The sequence below is a fragment of the Hoplias malabaricus genome, chromosome 8 (genome assembly GCF_029633855.1).
Source record: "Hoplias malabaricus isolate fHopMal1 chromosome 8, fHopMal1.hap1, whole genome shotgun sequence".
Taxonomy (NCBI): domain Eukaryota; kingdom Metazoa; phylum Chordata; class Actinopteri; order Characiformes; family Erythrinidae; genus Hoplias; species Hoplias malabaricus.
The window spans coordinates 27,688,687-27,707,723 of record NC_089807.1 but is presented as its reverse complement, the minus strand read 5'-3'; the positions used below and the strand labels follow the sequence as shown (position 1 = coordinate 27,707,723).

The 19,037-nt window shown below is 37.9% G+C and overlaps 1 protein-coding gene across 1 annotated transcript in view; it reads right to left on the bottom strand.

Annotated features, from left to right (window-relative positions):
- fam83b (family with sequence similarity 83 member B) overlaps window positions 1–19,037 on the bottom strand; it is a 35,154-nt gene continuing 16,117 nt past the window's right edge. Inside the window, exons 3-5 of the mRNA XM_066679389.1 lie at window positions 11,509–11,673; window positions 5,046–5,170; window positions 1–4,945 (exon numbers count right to left, since the gene is read on the bottom strand). Coding sequence (XP_066535486.1) covers window positions 2,887–4,945; window positions 5,046–5,170; window positions 11,509–11,673 — 2,349 coding nt within the window. The 3' untranslated portion in view covers window positions 1–2,886. The remainder of the gene's footprint in view (window positions 4,946–5,045; window positions 5,171–11,508; window positions 11,674–19,037) is intronic.

Genomic DNA, 19,037 nt, shown 5'->3' with positions numbered 1-19,037 from the left:
ATGCTGTCATTCACAGAATGGCCACAGCACAGCAGTAAAATGAAGACCAATCATTAGCTCACTTAGGCCCAGTTCACACTCTGTGTTAACATCTGTCTAAACAGATTAGATCATAAGAGGACAGTGGGGTATGTGGCCACTTATACCTGCCATTTTCAAGAGTCTCAAACAGGCCTCCATTCAAATCACACTGAGCGCCCCAGTGTAATTCTACCAGAGGTCAGGCTTTGTATTAATGTTGTGGTATATGAAGCTTTTTGTAGTGTCCTTATGTTTTTCTATTTTGCATCAGTAGAGGGTGCAAACAATTCTAAGATAATTACTTTTTACAGGACCAAATATTATATTGCAATTTACTGTAAAACAAACAAACAAAAAGACATTTAAAGCCTACTTTGGTTTTGTGTGTGGAGGAAGGGTACCATGGTTATTGGAGACAAAAATGAGAAAATGACAATGACATTGACACTTTTAAGGAAGAGGTTTGGCACCAGGACATAGCTGTCTTCAAATTCTAACATTTGACTGAAACACAGTGTTCAGGTTACCAGTCATATTCAAAGACAGTATATAGTATTTAGATAACTCTCACTTCCTAATTACATTGTGTAGTTGGTTAACCTGACAAATTAGGTCATAATTTCTGTGAATGAAGCTATTAACCAAGGACAACATTTGCTTGGCTGTATCTGCATGTATCCATGGGTTGCAGTTACAATTTTTTTTAAACATGGTCATCATATTGGGGACAGGTTGTCTGGTTTAAGAGCACAGTACTAATGTAAACACTTGGAAAAGACAGATACATTTATCTCATACACAGTTCCTCTCCCTAAGCTGGAGATAGTCTCATAACACTCAGAAGCACAGAGGCCCATGGCGTTTATGCACCAGGGGGGTAAAAATTCCACTGTGTTGTATGATAAAAAGAGAAAAAACTGTTATTCATTGTTAGCCATATTAGCATTTTTGTCATAGAATACAATAGAAAAATGTTTGCTCATCAGACTACAATGCATTTCTCTGCTCTTGTGACAGAATCTGCTAATTATTCAGGCATGGATCATATACAAGCTTAAGTTATCATGTTATTTTACCTGAATAAGAGACTACATCCACAAGCCAAATATTCTTTGTCTCAGTCTTTTCCACCTAAATAATTCTGGACCCATTGTTCCTGTGCTCTGTGAGTGTAACAGATTTTTAGGGATAATGTTTTAGCAGTTCTCCTTGTCTGAAAATGTGAGTGGTCAGTAAGTGAGGTTTCCATGCTGCAGCAAAGCAGAGGATGACTCCCAAATGTGTCCCAACACCCTCTGTAGGACACAGTGTAGATATTGATATAAAGGCTCACGTAGTGCATTGCATTTCAAAAATAAATTTAGTGAGCAGTAAGGTTAAAGCTTCCATGTATTCCAAAGTTCCATTAATTAGTGTCCAATTACTGACTGTGTTTTAGTTTGTGTGTAGGGAGTACTGAACTATATTGGGACGCAGCCTGAGCTCCTCTACTGACTGACACAGATGAATCAAGCTCTGTTTACCAACGTAATGTGGATAAATGGGAAAATAATTGATACTTATATTTCTTTAATCCTAATATCTAAAAGAAATTTTGAAAGAAACAAAAAATTAAAACATCACAGTTATTATTTGATTTGTGTGTTTGTGAGTAATGAGTAGGTCTCCAGCATGGCAGCTACTCTACCTAGACACATCACCAGCAACACATGGATACCACAGATACAAATTCACATTTGATCATTCTCTATTGGACGTTTTAAACTTTTAACCCTATTGGTTCCAATCCAAACAAAAAGTAAGAGTACCTTTACAAATCTTGTGGAGGTTAACTACAAGAATGATTGTTATACTCAATAAAAATATAAAATATAGGTATAAATTATTGTCTTCCATTTCACAGAAATTATTAGGCCATCTCTGCTAGTGTCATGCACATTCACTACATCTGTCTCTTCTGTCTCTTACTGTGTTTATTGTCCCTATGTGTGGCTCATTTTATGAACTGTATTTAGTGATATCCTGTTCAATATCATTTATTATTATCCACTTATGATCCAAGGTGCATGTAAATGTAAAAGGTGTAAATTGTGCCTTAGTGATCATCTTTTATTTGGATATCCTCCCATAACCATTGAAGAAAAAGTAACAAAATTTTGCACACAGTAAAAAAGACAAACAAACAAAAAAAAACCCATGTAAACAACACTAGTATCCAAATCCATAGTCATGCACCTTTCAAATCCCATGCTTAGCAAAACTTTGCACTATATAACATATTGCACTTTATCATTTTATAGTAACACAGTTGCCAATTATTTTTATTTAATAGGGCTTAACTGTATAAGGCTAGGGCAGCACTGTGTGTCGCAGTCACACAGTTCCAGGGACCTGGAGGTTGAATGTCTGTGAGGAGTTTGGTGTGTTCTCCCTGTGTACGTGTGGGTTTCCTCCGGGTGCTCCGGTTTCCTCCCACGGTCCAAAAACACACAATGGTAGGTGGACTGGCGACTCGGGAGAGTCTGTGGGTGGGTGCGTGTCACCTTGTGGGGGTCTGACGCCCCTTCCAGGGTGTGTTCCTGCCTTGTGCCCAGTGATTCTGAGTGGGCTCTGGACCTACCACGACCCTAAATTGAATAAGCGCTTACAGAAAATGAATGAATGAATGTATGCGGCTCAGAATCATAAACAGTATTTCCTTTTCTAATGAGATCTCAACATTATGGAACTAATCTGCAAATAAAAGCAATCTCCCAGCTTTGAGACAGAATGAGTAAAGCTGATGTGCCAAATGTATGACCTTAGCAACTAGAAAACATTCAAGGCAGTAGTTGTAATCCCCTGTGTATGGTCAAAAGGCCACTGTTACTTATTCTTGTTTATCAAGTTTCCAACCCTCTGTATAAAACGGCCAAATTTGTTATCATGTGTATGTGTGTGCTGAGTTATATGGTTGCTTTGAGCAGTGCTTGAATTTCCTCTCATCAACAAAGAACTCCTTTCTTTCTCTGATGTATGAGTAATTATGGACACAGTGGGGCCTTGACCCATAGGTTTAGTCTCAAAGCTGCAAAGAGGCTCAAATCTGCTGTACAGTCTATGTGCTCCCACTTGCCCCCTCTGCCACTGACTTGTCGTTGTCTGTGCTAAACCTAACCTCTCTTTCGGAGTTTGGGCATAAACCTGTCCTGATGTTCTCACAGTCCCAGCACCAGCTGGGGTGCCATGGATTTCTTCTGAGCTAAAACGAGGAGCAGATGACTCTCCGGTCAAGTTCACAGCATGGTTCTCCTTTCCAGTGAGGCCTCCGTTTGCCCTTTTCAACCTACTGCTGTCAGTGGATTTCATAGAAACGGTTGTGCAATCCTGCTGTTTCTCACACTGCTGTGCTTTATTCTCCCCGTCATCAGAAAGGAAAGTGTCAGAGCTGCCCCCTGCTTTTGTACTTGAAATGTTCTTCCTTTTGGGTGATCCCTCTCTCTTTTCAGGAATATTTAAAAGAGACTTGATTTTCTTGGTGCTGTTTTTAAAGAACCGTGGGGAGGCAAGTCCATTGGGCTTGTTTGCTTCTTTATCATCCACTTCTAAAACTGTTGCTGAAACTGTCCTTGAGGGAGGCTCTTGCCAGATGCTGCATTGCGGACTTTTGCTCTCAACCTTTTTGAAGTCATGATGAGAGACCGATCTCTGATCCTCTTTGAGATTCTGGGAATACCCTCCGCTTCTTGGGTTCTCTCCAACTACACTCCTCTCTGTTTGTCTTCTGGACAGAGAGCCATACGTTTGAGGTGAAGACTCTTTAATATTGCTGCTGTATGAGTTATATCTAGGGTCTGCCACACTGTGCCTCTTGTACAAGTTCTCTTGTTCAGGGTCCTTAGCTAGGTATCGACTTTTTCCTCTGCCAAGACTGGCATATATTGCATCCCTACCTGAGGTATAGTTCATGTTGTTTCCTGAGTTGTCCATAATCTGCATGCTCCGTTTCTTTAACATGAAGTCATCGGGCTGCCCGCGATTGTCCGTCAGCCCTGTTTGATTCCACTGTGCTGAGGAGTAGTACTGTGGGCCTTGCCGCATTCCAAACTGATCTTCATGGCGCAAAGAAGACAAGGACTCATTTGTGTAACTGTTCATTTCTGGATGTTCTGGTATGGTAGACTTGAAGACCAGGGATGACCTGAGACGGGAATGCATAGGAGGAGCAAGTTTATTCTCCATTTCGTATTGGTCCAAGTAGTCATAGGATTCCCCAATTGGTACCTCACTATTATTGAGGTAAGATTCTATCCTCCAAGTACGCAGAAAAGATTTGGAGGAGTTGGCTAAACTTGGAAGGTTCTGCTGCATTGAAAGAACTTGTTTATCCTGACCATGGTAGGATTGGCGCAGGTTAGCATTCCTGTTAATCATGTTTAACCTAGAGCTTTCATATGGGTTTTCCATTGTGTTGGAATAGTGGCTCCCCCCATATTGCCTGCCCTCTTCTGCCACATTCCAGTTACTAGAGCCATACCTGGAGTACTGAGGGATGTAGGAAGGCTCCCGTCTCTCACCTGCATAGCTGTGCCTTTTGTTGTAATCTGCTGCTTCCTGGAGAAATCTACTATGGTGTGCAATAGGGATTTGGAGGTCTTCCATTGTGCTTTTAAAACTTTGTTGCCTTTCACATGTTTGTCGGTACACTGAGTCAAGTGTGTGTCTTAGATGGTCCTTCCTTTCAAAGGCTTTGGTGGGTTGTCCAAGGTAACCCTCCACTTTACCATTTAATCTCCATTCCGATGAAATTTCCTGCAACTGGAATTCTGTGGGAACCATGGAGCGGGCATACAGTGTGCGAAACTCTTCGTCAAAACACTCCACCAGTTTGCCTGTAATGACCTGAACCATACTTAGGTGAATCTTCTCAAAGGACCACATGAAACTAAAGAGAAACATAATATAAACTTTATCTCCAAAATCTTTCATTGGAGTTGAATGCATTTTTACCATTAATTATTTTATTCATTTCTTCAAATACATACCTGTATGATCCAAAAAACACTTTTTGACAGTCAATGAGGAGAAATTTCTGCCCCATTGCTCCATGGAACTTGGCACCTGACCTACAGAGGTACTCCTGGCCTTTCACAGTGCGCACCCTCATGTTCTGCAGACAAGACAAAAATATTTAAATAACATTTGTGCTGCACAGCAAGCCAATATTGACATAACACAAATGGGAGCAATAAAAGGACTATGCCATCCTGCTGCTGTCCTGAAATGGTTTTACAGCTGTTTTACATAGAAAGAGATAAGGATTATTTTAGGTACTAGGATCAAGTCTTATAGCTACTGTCTGTTAAAGACAGAAAAAAAGCAATAGTCATTCGTTGTAGACAGAAGTGGGTTCAAAGTTGTCACATGTCCCTAGGTTACTGAGGCATTTGTACTTTACCGAGGTTCAAACTATTTTTTCAACTGATATATTTTAGTAAATATTCTGATCAACTTTTAACTGTTATATATTATCCATTTCATTATTGATACATTTTTAATGTTTAATTTCATTCTGATAGTTCACCACTGACATTAGAGCTTCAGCTTTATATTTTAGAACAAAATGATCCAAAAATATAACAATAGAGTGACTTAAATCTGTGCATTTAGATGTGAATGCATTTAGATATTCATCTGCAAGACCAAATAGTGTTATTTTATTATATTAAATTGAGCCATTATTTTAAATATTAACAATACTATTACTTGTATATGAATACCTGCCTCTGGTTGAGGGCCTGAGACAAAATTTAAGACAGTGCAGTATCTGACATTACAGATACAGACATGTCTTTTTCAAAGTTAATATATATGCAAATGTATATTTTACTAAATGGCATTATCAATAGGATGAGCTCAAGGTTATGGTCCCCATAATAAAGGCCAAAGGTTGGTCAAAGGGGTATAAAAAACAAAGCCATGATCAAAAGAAACTCAAAAAAATCCTATTACAATAAGGGAGGTGTGATGAGCATGCATTCACACATGGTGGAATTTTGTGTGAATATTAACAATATTATGAATTATTATTATCAATTAGCACTGCCAAATGTTCAAGCTGTCAATATAAATATATCCACTATGTGTTCACAATGCATCTGAATTTATTCAAAAAGAGGACTATGCAGATGAAGTGAAGGCAGTGCAATGCCAGGCACACTGTCTAAGAGAGATTTATAAAAAGCCTTTATTAACACATAGGAAGGTTTCTCAGGCCTTCATCAGGACACATAATGACAAGTGAATCCTTAAAGATATATTTGTACAGAGACAGCTAGGAAATTCATTTTTGATGCGGTGGGTGTACTCTTTTCTCTAATATGATTAGAGGTGATTCATTCATGACAACCTAAAAATGCTATGGTTATTTAGAAAATTAACTATCCTATGGCCATACAATATAAGGCAGCTAAAAGCTCTAGCTCATTGCGTACAGTTGTCATTGAGGTCATCAGGGGAGGTAATAGATTAAGGCAACTACTTCAGAGTAAAATAATTTTGGATTTACACTGTTAAAGCTATGAAACTATCTATCTATCTATCTATCTATCTATCTATCTATCTATCTATCTATCTATCTATCTATCTATCTATCTATATTTGTGTTTTCAGCTTTGTTAATAAAAGCTTTATATAATGAGTGTGAGTGTGCCTGAGTATCTATTTTCCCTTTCCATTTTACGTTGTGGATGCTTTTGGATTGCACCGCCTTCACCTCTCCTAGTGCATTGTCCTCGTTGTGATAATATTTGCATCCATGTCCTTGGAGCATCTGTCATTTTGCTTTACCTCCGCGATCCTGTAGCGCTTCTTTGTTTTCTCTTTATCCATTTGAATATTCAAGCCAACATACTAATTGCTAACATCAGGTGGAGGATTTAAAGGTCACAGTGATATCTTGGCAGCATCAACAATCCAGAGACAAGCAGAAAAAACAAGAGAATAAAAGTGAAGAAACCATGATGCTACTATATGAAATTCACTCATCAAAAAAGTCTTAAGGGGGTCATTCTACAGAGATTGTGAAACCAAAACTGGGGTGGCACGATGGCGCAGCAGGTAGTGTCGCAGTCATACAGCTCCAGGAGCCTGGAGATTGTGGGTTCGATTCCCGATCCGGGTGACTGTCTGTGAAGAGTTGATGTGTTCTCCCCGTGTTCGCGTGGGTTTCCTCCAGCTGCTCCGGTTTCCTCCCACAGTCCAAAAACACATGTTGGTAGGTGGATTGGTGACGTGAATGTGTGTGTCTGTGTTGCCTTGTGAAGGACTGGCTCCAGGGTGTATTCCTGCCTTGCGCCCAAAGATTCCAGGTAGGCTCTGGACCCACCGCGACCCTGAACTGGATAAGTGGTTACAGATAATGAATGAAATCCAAAACTGTATGCCCAGACATGGTTGCATCATGACATACATGTTGTCCTGCACCTACTTACACCTTGTGCTGAGAATATAACAGTTGTCCCTCTAAATATTTTGTGTCTAATGAATGTGTATTCATATAAGACATGCATCATTGTAACCACTCGTGTTGTATTCACTGGTCCTTATGTGTTATAGTAGCTTATCTAAATTATATAAATAAACATATGTATGAACTACTAAGTGTAATAATATATTAGCAATGAAAATACCGTTGTCTAGTTACATGAGTAAACCTGAAGCTTATACATCTATACTATTATAATCTGAATGTAACAATAAACATAACCATAACTATGTTCATTTATGATCTAACTGTGCATGTATTAAAAGTTGTTATTGTGTTGGTAAACATCCCTTCAACCAGTGTGCAAGCCTTTAGCCTCTGCTTTTCCACTTCATCTGCTACTGTTGTCAAATGACACCTTTGAGACACCATCGCAAATGTATGCTTGGTTTCAAATGGTAGAAAATCAATCTAACCATCAATATATCAAGTTTTAATGAGACTCAAAATTTATTGAGCTTGAGCCTCATTTGCAATGTAATCAAGCATTATACAGAATATAAGAGCAGGCATGGGGGGAAAATGTGATGAATATGTGCTAAATGGAATGTAATCAGCAAACCAAAACTGTAAAAATAAAATCTAAATAAATTTAACAATAAAAATAATGTGTGTCTCAGATAGGCTCAATTACTGGGCATATACAAATATGAAAAAAAAAAAGTGGAGTGCTGGTGACTAGAGATGAATAAAATTGATATGAACTTGTGGAGCCTTAGGTGGCAAATATTACACCCTATTTCTCTTATTCCCAAGTTTCCACATGGGGTCTTTATGAAATATCTGTGACATGCTTTGCTCAAAATAAAACAACACAGCAATATTCTCCCTGTCTAAACAGCCCTTTTCAGAATGACCAGTTTTAGTGAGTGTTACTTTAAGTGAGAATGACTTAACTGACTGTTACTCAGTTAATCATGAGAGCCTATGAGTGTAAAGCATAGAGCAAAACTGATTTTTCACCATTAGTTTTTTGTGCACTCACAAAGACTGGTCCTGGCCTGTGATTGGAGAAACTCAAGAAGGCAGGACAATTTTAAAAGGTCTGCTAATGATGCTGAAATAAATGATTCTCTGAATATGCTTATATTTTTATGTCAAAAGGTTACATGAAATTAAATAATCTACATCCAAGTATTTGAGAATGTGTACATTCCCTTAGATGTACTTTATTTATTTGTGTGCAACATTTTATCTCATGGTTTTAGACTTTTGAGTCAGATCACAGCATACTTGACTGGGTTGTTTTGTTTCACTGTTTGTGGATGGGTTGGTTCCAGATCCCCAGATTAATGCACACAAAATGTCATATATATATATATATATATATATATGGCCCCCACAGGGCAACACACACACACTCACGGACACTTTTGAGTTGCCAATACACCCACCTGACGTGTGTTTTTGGACCAGAGCACCCGGAGGAAACCCACGTGGACAAGGTGGAGAACACACCAAACTCCTCACAGACAGGCACCCAGAGTGGGAATCGATCCCACAACCTCCAAGGTACCTGCAACTGTGTGACTGCAACACTTCCTGCTGCACCACCGTGCCGCACTGTGATCATTCAAATGTAAGAAATATATATATATATATATATATATGTGTGTGTGTGTGTGTGTGTGTGTGTGTGTGTGTGTGTGTGATAATAGTAATAGTAAAAAGTAATAAGTTCAGTTTCACTGGATTGCAGCTAAAATAGTCAGAATCTAGTCTTATAGCTTCACTCCAAAACTCTTGAACTTCTTGTGAGAAAGTTCCACTTTTCCCACAGTGCCCCTGCTGCTTATTGCCTGTGGTCATCCTCAACCAGGTTAATGAAATTCATTTTCCTCATATATTATGCGTTCCAAAAACAACTCTTCTACTAATTTCAGCTAATTTAAGATTCACCACTCAGTTGGTCTAATCTCCATATTAAAAAAAAAAAAGCATTTAACAACAGAATGGAACACTGGAGCAGGTGCACATGAGTGTAATGATAACCATGCCTAGTGCCAAGTATAAGCAAATGGGTTATGAGTGGCTTTGAGATTCAAAACAAATTCCCCGGTACCTGAATTTATTAATACCCTTGTGACTGAACAAAATCCTTAGAGCAATGTTCCAATATCTAGTGTAAAGTCTTCCCAGAACAGTAGAAGACATTGCTGCAGTAAAGAGGGACGAGGCCTGTCCAACTATAATGAGTGTGAGTTACATTAACACTACCTATAGGAAACCTTGCATGAATATGATAATGGTCGTCTACCACATGACGTAGGAGAATATGAAAATAATCTAGCACTTGACTATAAAATCCTTTTGGGGAAATTCATCCAAAAGTTATCTGCTTTAACAAATTTATTTCTGCTTTATTTTTGGAAGTTTCCGCATGAGAAAGGACTCTGGAAAGGATTTACAGCACATCTCAACTATGTTTACAAAACCTTGTACCAGAAGCTAGGACTGAAAATAAAATGTGACCATTTTTAAGCAATTAAAAAAAAAATTAAGTGTCATTTTGCCTATAATTACCACCCAATTGATCAAGGGCTGGCTCCGGCTCTCCAGTACTCTGACCTAGTATTTTCCTGTGCTGCCAATTGGCTAGTGGTTAGTGCACACAAAAATTCAAGATATCTTTAATTTCATTGAATTGTAAAATGCCTCCATAGTGGACACAGGTGTTCAATTTGTATATTCTCTATAGAAATGAATGAAACTAAATGGGTTGTCCTGGAACAGCTGCACAATGGCTAATAGCCTTAATTTCAGAGTTATTGGCTTAGCAAATGCTCTCATACTACAGAGTGTACCGATCATGGCTACTACTTTTAGCTGTTGTAAATGAGAAATATGTGTGGCACACATATTTACAAATGAAATGAACAATTTTAATACAGTATTTTGTTCAAGTTTTTTTTTCTTTTTAATCTGAGGTGGATTGTCATGGTCTTCTGACTGGCTTCATATAAGCCTTAAATATTTAATGGAAGTGTCCTAACATGGACAGAATGTACATCTTAAAGTCCCAGGGGCATTAAATGGACTAGTGTAATCAAAGGTGTAAACAGACAGTTACGTATTTCATTTTCTTTCTGAAGGAGTCATGAAAAAGTCAATTGCGTTTCAACCCACTAGTAATTATTGAAATACCTCAGGGCAAAGCAGCAGGGAGGACTATGTAAAGCAGGCAGACTATTGTGTTTAAAAGCATCTTTTCAGCATGACATTTCCACCTGGTCACCAAACCAGACAAGACACCTTCTTTTTCACAAGAAAAACACACAAAAAAAATACTACTTACAAAGCAGTTTTTCTTTTTAAATGTCTTGAAGGAACCAGTTTTCCTTTTAAACTGCTTTGAAAAATGCTAACCATAAGAAACAACAGCTGTTTTTTTGTAATCGCATGCTTAAAAACTAAATTGATACATTGGTTTCTCCACTGAAAGTGCTGTTAATAATAATGTAGCACTCTTGGTAAGAGATAAAGTGAGAAAATTTGAAAGTGAAGTGATTTGATGGCACTCAACCACAAGAGATAGTGTGAGTTCAGTTACTTGTTTTTAATCACAAAAGCCAATATCATCATCCCAACTCATTCAGGGAATACTGTTCAAAGCCCATACTGTTTCAAAGCCCACTACTTCAGGCTTTAGGCTCTTTTACCTGACACTTGGCTTTAAGCACATAGAATTTAAGTCAGAGAGCTTTTTAAGCAAATAAAACGCAGGTCAATGCACAAAGTGAACAGCTTTCTCTATGCTTTATTTCATTATCTAAACTAATACATCTTCCAAGTGAGAAGTCAATTTGGCATTTATGAAATATGCAAAAATACATATTACACTGGAATACTCGCTAATTACACAGTCCCTTGAACATTTTTACTAATAGCACATCTCATAATACCTGCAAAACCAATGTAGCATGTAATGTGTGTTTACAACTGGAGAAAAGATGTGCACTCACCCTGAGTTTCTGGATGTGGATTTCATGGTTTTCAGCCATGGTGAGAAAGCTTTTGAACTGACTGTGGTCCAGGAGGATATAGACAGGAATACCTCTGACAGATGCGTCAACCACCTCTTTAAAAATATCCACATCAGTAAACACATCCATGGCAATTGCAATGACCTGTGAGAAGAAGAAATATAAAAAGTGTTTAGAAATTGAATCTAACGCTGTGACCTACAGTCAAAACATCACAAATATTGAACACTATCAGAAAATGACAACGTCCTTGCATTGAACTGTTAATGGCTCGGAAAATCACTCTGAATCCAAGAAAAGAGAGGGCAGGCAATGAAATTCATCAGATTCCTCAAGCAAATAAAATATGGCCCCACACAGTTGGCAAAACTGCAGAGCATCCAAGTGTGCATGTGGGAAGTTTTTGAACACAAAAACCTCAGTGCCAACAGAAGCCCAGCTCGCTGATGACAAATACATAGTAGATGCTCACTAGTGGGTAATTTGAAACTGCTTATCGATTTCTAAATGTAGGGATTTATTGTGTCAGTTATTGCACTTGATAGTTTCCCATCTTCTGTGTGACTGCATGTCTAGACTAGGGATGAAAATACGCTATTTTTCAAAGGTTTTTTTTATTTTTTCAAATTCAAGTGCAGGACCAATATGCACCATATAGCATCCCCTCACTAACCCCTTAATCAGTTAACGCTCAGAAAATTACTCAGAGACTGAGAGTAGACAATAAAGTGCAATTTGTAATTCATCACACTCTTCAAGCAAATGAAATGTTTGCCAAACCACAGAGCAGTGAAGTGCTTGTGTGTGGGGGGAGAAGGGGGGCAGAGTGGGAATAAAACATGCAGTGAGAATAAAAAACATCAGTGAAAGCCCAGCTCACAGGATCTTTGATGTTGACTTGTCCAAAGAAAAAATTGGGAACACGCCAAGCAACAATACGTGCCTTTACAGCTTGTGTGGCCAATTTTCGATGTAGAGAAAGCTGAGGGACAGGGGCTAGAAAGGATTCTCACCCTGTAAGTCTAATGTTATTTTCTGTGTCCTGCCTGAATGCCTGCATTCCTCTAGTCAAGCTTCAACAGGCTCAGGATGATGAGCTGCTGATGAGTGGTAGCACATCTTAATCACTGGTTTGTCATGTGTACCCTTTCACCACCACACCCTGTCAAACACCAAGCCTCCATACACAGTACTTCAGAAAAATACAAGCTACTGCAAAGGAATTTCTGCAAAGGGCACCAGTCCTTCACAGGGTGACACACACTCACTCACACCTATGGACACTTTTGAGTCGCCAATTCCACCTTCCAGTGTGTACCAGTGTGTGGACCGTGGGAGGAATCCGGAGCACGCTGAGGAAACCCACGCAGAGGGGAGAACACATCAAACTCCTGGAGCAGGACTCGAACCCACAAGTCCAAGTCCTGTGCCACCGTGCCACCAAATATTAATACAAATAATGTATGTATATATTGTTTATACCGAAACGAATGAATATATCTTTTTTAAAGGGATATAGGCATTTTTTAAAAATATTTATTTTATTAACACTATATATCAGAAAATTTATATTTTTATTTAAGAATATATTTTTTTCTATAGTTTTTATTTAGCAAACAGAGACACAATGGTTACACGGTTTAAAGCTTTCAGCAGGAGTTTGTGCTGCGGTAGCAGGAGGACTGGCATGTTGTAACACTTGAGGCTTTATGACAGGATACAAGTGCAATGTGGCTTTATTAGAGGGCTCCAAGAGAAAAAAAATACAGAAATACTTGACTGCTCAGAATTCACACTTCGCAAGACTGAAAAATGTGCCACAAAAAGAAGGAATGAACCAACCAAAGACACGAGTGTCCATGCACAGGCTCCTTTTCTCACCAGTATCATTTTTGGAGTGAGTTTATAAACACAACACAGAAGTGTCTGTACACTTGTGCCAAATATTGCAGCAATCCTAAGAAAATTAAAAAGCCAGTTTTAATGAAAAATATTAAAATGATTAACAACATCATCCATAACATTAGAAAAGACGTAGCAATTAAAAAAAGAAAATGGACTGTGCACTCATTGCTCCACCTCAAACTCCACTCAATAGGACAATCACTGACTCATGAACAGCTCACTGCATTTTTATTAGTTCCCATTCAAAACAGCATATTGTTTCATGTAAATGATATGGAAATGAGTCTAAACTGGCCAATAATTTCTATGCATTGATGCTGACTCATGAATTTGAGTTAAATCCACACTTGTTTCAACACCATACAAGTTTCCTGAATCAGCCCTTGAGGAATTTCTACTCCATTCAAAGCACTCAAGTCTATGTTAATTCCTTTGCAAATTTGATGAATAAGGGCCGATGCTTACAAACAGCGCTGTTAACATTATGGCAGGGGTATTCAGTTTCCCTCTGAAGGCTGTCATTGACAGATTATTTGAGAACTTGTACCCCCAACCCCAGCTAAAACAAACTTGTCATATATAAGGTACTGCAGCAAATGCATTAAACAAGCATCTTAAATTTTAAATGCAATTAGTCCAGAACTTATACTATGTTTTATGAACCATGAAAGGAATAAAATAAAATAAAAAACACAGCACCTGACATTAAGTGCTTCTACTCTATTCTGCACTTATAGATGATCTCTCACCATCTATAGCTCCATAAGCTGCCTGCATTCCATGGTACATTTCTTATGTGACATTCACGTTAAATGATTAACTGTTATAAAATAAAATAAAACTATTACAAAATCAGATTGCGAAATATAAGACAAAGTCAGAGAATAACACAGTTTTATAAAATAGCCATTTAAAAATTAAATTTTTGAAATATTTCCTCTACCCCCTGTCGATGCTCACATACCTCAAATGAGATGTTTGTCAATGTTTTTATGAATAACTTTGCAATAACACAGCATAGAAAATTTTTTTAAACATTGCATAATTGGTGGATTTGTGTGTCCATTCATAATTTGTGCAAAGCTGACCAATGAACATTCACAAGTATTGGTGTGTGACTCTAGAATTTTTCAGTTTTATGGCCAAATGATCTCTTTTCAATTTGCTGTAGGTCAAAATGGCCCTCATTATAAAGACTGCTGAAACTGTCCTGAATATTTTAATATGAGACAATGGGGATCAAGAGCAATTAGAAGTGAATTTAGAGCCCTGTGGGTTAAGTCATACCAGTCAGGCCTCATCAGGTCAAGTCTCATGCAGTTAGAGTCATGCAGATCTCCACAAGGAACCCATTTTTTGGCACCTTTACATTTAAGAGTTTAAGCAATCAACTAACGATTTTAAACCTTACCCTGACACTTTCAATCATGAAGCAAAGCTAAAATAGTCGTCAAACCTTAGACAGTGTGCCACAGTTAGGCCTCAAGGGTGTTTTTCCCCATATTTACATATGTAACTGTTAATCTACCTGTCTCTCCAGCCTTGGATAGAAATGCTGGAACTGTTTCAGTAGTACTGAGAGTTCAAAATGAAATTCCAATGGTAAAAAACCTACTGTCTGATCACAACAGGGTACACAACCCACAGTTACACAAACAACCTGAAACCAAACATGTCAGGTACAAACTCAATATTATTCAGGGTTGTGTAAGATAAAAAAAAAAAAAAAAAACCTGCTTAGCTTTCCAAGTGTACCACGTTAATTCCCCCAGCATAACAACTAAGACCTATTTTGCTGAGGCCAAATACCACAACAGATGTTCACTCATGGTGGATTTGAAACTGCATATTGATTTCTAAATTGACATGTGGGGATTTGTGTCGTCAGGTGTTGCACTTGATGCCATCACTGTTTGTGGGCAACTGTGCGTTTAGTCTACCGATGAAGATAAGCTCCAAATAGCGTCTTTTCTGCCAGTCTAATTTCAAAAGAATGGAGGAATGTGACTAAGTTATTGAAACAGTTAAAGTTATGTTTTAGTTAATTTCCATATTTTTATTCCACATAAATGTTTTTTTCTGAGAGGCCATGTTGCGCAGCAGGGTGTGGGTTTGAGTCGGCTTCAGGTGAGTGAGTTATCCCTGTGTGTTCTCCCCGTGTCTGTGTGGGTTTCGTCCGGGTGCTCGGGTTTCCTCCCATGGTCCAAAAATACATGATGGTAGGTGGATTTGACTGCTCAAAAGTGTCCATAGGTATATGTGTGTGAGTGCATTTTGTGCCTGGTGATTCCGGGTAGGCTCCAGACCCACCGAGGCCCTGAACTGAATAAGCGGCTACAGGCAATGAATGAAAGAATATTTCTTTTAATAAAGATGATTAATTATGATGTTGCCCCAATTTTTCCTGCAGCCATAGCTTTTAATAGTTTTTTATGACTTTATGCTAGATTTGATGGCCTTCAACAACATATACAATAATGATATCATGTACTGATGTTGTGTAATTAGTTCTGGGTCACAAATTTGACTCCAACCCATCCCAAATGTGTGGTATGGTGGTAAATCACTTCAGAGAAACACTGCTGCAATGCCTCATGTTGGAGGGCTAAATATGCCTGAAACCAATGCTTGGTAATGGGTATAGTGAGGCAAATTAGGCCCTTGTGCAGCTGATCTAGAGCATCCCATTTCATGTCATGCTTATTTAAAAAAGGATTTTACTAAGTATCTCCACTATTGATCATCAATGTCCGCAGAGGGTGCGTTTTAATGTAGCTCAGTTCACTGATGATGAAGGGCATTCATACTCTGCTCTCGACCCGAAGCACCAGCTGGCTCCTTCCAGCTCCAGCAATCACATGATTAGAAGAATATATCACACACTGTCCTAACAAGCAGAAATATGCCTCACCTGGTGTTCATCTGTGTAGCTGAAAATTCCACGCCCCAGGTATAAATTCATAAACCTTTGAACGAGATGCAAACCTGAAAATGAATTTGATTTTTTTTCATCTTATGCTCATCATATGATCTTAAATTGAATTCTAGGATTAATTTGAATATAACCTCACAGTTTAATGGGAACAGCAAGATCCTCATTTTAAATAAACTCCCATAGGGCCCTGGGCTTGGTGGGGCCAGATTAAGTCTTTAGGATTTAATGTAATTTCAGTTTTTTCACCACACACACATGCACATACAAGCATGGAAACTGTTGCTGAAAGAGTAATTCTGACATTATATATTCACACACACACACACACACACACACACACACACACACACACACATACATATTTAATTTTTCTTTTTTGACAACATCTCTATTTTGACAGCTTTATTGCACTCACTCATTGCGTGTGTAATACATTATAGATTAGAACTTGTTTTGGGGGCTTTGAAATAGTTAAAACATCAGGTTTTTTGGATTTGTGAACGATTATGATTTGAAAGATGTGTAATAGGCTAAAGATGTGTATATCGCAAATACTTTTATGCTGTAAAACCACAAAATTTGTGGTTACAGACAATCTTCACCACCTCAGGTGAGTCTGACATTACCAATTGTTTAATAAACTGCTTAACAGCTGCTATTACCATGAGAGCATGTTCTATATCAATTGTCTATTCCTTTGTCAGGAATATCAGCTGTAGACCATGACATTCTTCCAGTTTATATAAACACAGTTGTGTTGCCCTTAGTAACCTTTCAGACTTGAAAGGTTCCGACTGACCTGTTGTTTACATATTTATACTGTAGCTAATGAAATATAACCTGCCTGAGTTGACAACATAAATTCCCATTACTTTTCATTTCTTTGCTTACAGAACTGGACTGACAAGTTGACACGATAAGTCAGTGCCAATCTCTGACCTTCCATACCTCAGTAATGACCAACTGTGTAAAAGAACATTTGCCATGGCATAAACCAAGGTTTGTCCATTTCTGATTGATTTATCTGCGTCTAAAAATACTGAAAAGCTGTCAAGTATTAATGGGATTTTTAAATTGTGTTATTGGGATTTGTAAAAATCTACAGCTACAGATTCTACCTTCCGGAATACATAGTGCCTCTAGAGTTTGGGGAAGGAGGAATAATGATGTGGGCAGGAGTGTCACTAGACCCAATTTACTACAGAACATGCACCAGTAAAATATTGCTGTGCCCCACTAAAATCCGTAAAAATTCAGTTTTATCCTGGATTAGTGAGCAGAACTATTGGACACGCATTGCAAGTTCACTACAGGCATGACATTTCCCATAAGACCTTTCCAAATGCATCAGCAACTAACACTTTCAGTCAGAGTCAGTTGAATTTTTTTACCAGTTTACCATTTACTTTTTTTCCCCCATGAGGTAACAGACCTTCATAAACACTTAATAAAATGTTAGAATAACAGACAAAGTAATGATAATGAATGTATGTTTTGTTACATTAGAACAGGCGTTATTTATGCTAGCTCATAACAGGGACATTTATGTCCAAAATTGAGGAGGAATTCTTCAGGAAAAAAAAAAAACTTAACAACAAACTTCTTCAGTGTTAAATTAAATCGGTTAGGTTTAAATAAGTTAATCTATTTAACAAGCTTGTTAATCAATGCCAAGTTATGCCCCTGTGACTGACTGGGAAGCAAAGTGGTACCCTAACCTTAGTCCTGCACACATTTGGAGTCAAATGAAATACCAAAATGTTGAGAAGCTGTTTTTTTAACCAGTATGTAATACACAGTAAAATTTCTGAAAAAATGTTTGATTTCACCAGATTTTTTTACACGTGTTTGTGTGCATATTGTCAAGTTTGTTTCAGTATCATTCTGAGAAAACTGGCAAGAGGGAGTCTGGAGGAGAAAGTTTGAATACCCCTTTGTATTGTAATAAGTTAGATTTAGGTTTGTGATAGGTAAGACCAGTGTCCGCACTTTGTAAACCACTGGGAACAGAGGGTTTGTACAGAATTAGGGTAAAGAACTTGAGCTAAGCAGCATTCCGCATACAAAGTTATGGTAATCTGTGATTACATACCTCATGCTAGAAGCTTTAGTCTCCATTAAACCTACACAATGACTGCAATATTTCATCATTATGTATCATTATTCTTTCTTCTAAACCAGAGCTGATTGGAAGAGGCTAAAATTCACCTGCTCTCAAACAAAAACTTAATTCCCAAGAATATCTAAAAGCACCTTGTGATCCCTTTAGTGTACACAGCTTACATAGGGAGAATGGAAATCGCTCAGGTAAGAGCTCAGTTTACTTTAGAATTGTTATGCTAATGAAGCCAACTATATAGCCCATTCATGATCACTACCATGTTTGGTAGAGTTATTCCTTATGTTGGGCTATTCCTAATATTTGTTACATATTGAAGTCATAACATTGTCATTATCTGATTTTGAGGTTATTAAAAGTGGTTATGTAAACAACATATTTCGTAATTTTATATACATTTATGATTGACAGTGCCCATAATAATTTGTAGGAAACTACATATGGGGCTGGATTTGCAGGAGTGCCTTAAAGAAATTATTGTGTAATTCCTGATAAAATAAATAAAACAGAATGGCTACTAAACTTTTTTAGTTTATGAATACCCTATGA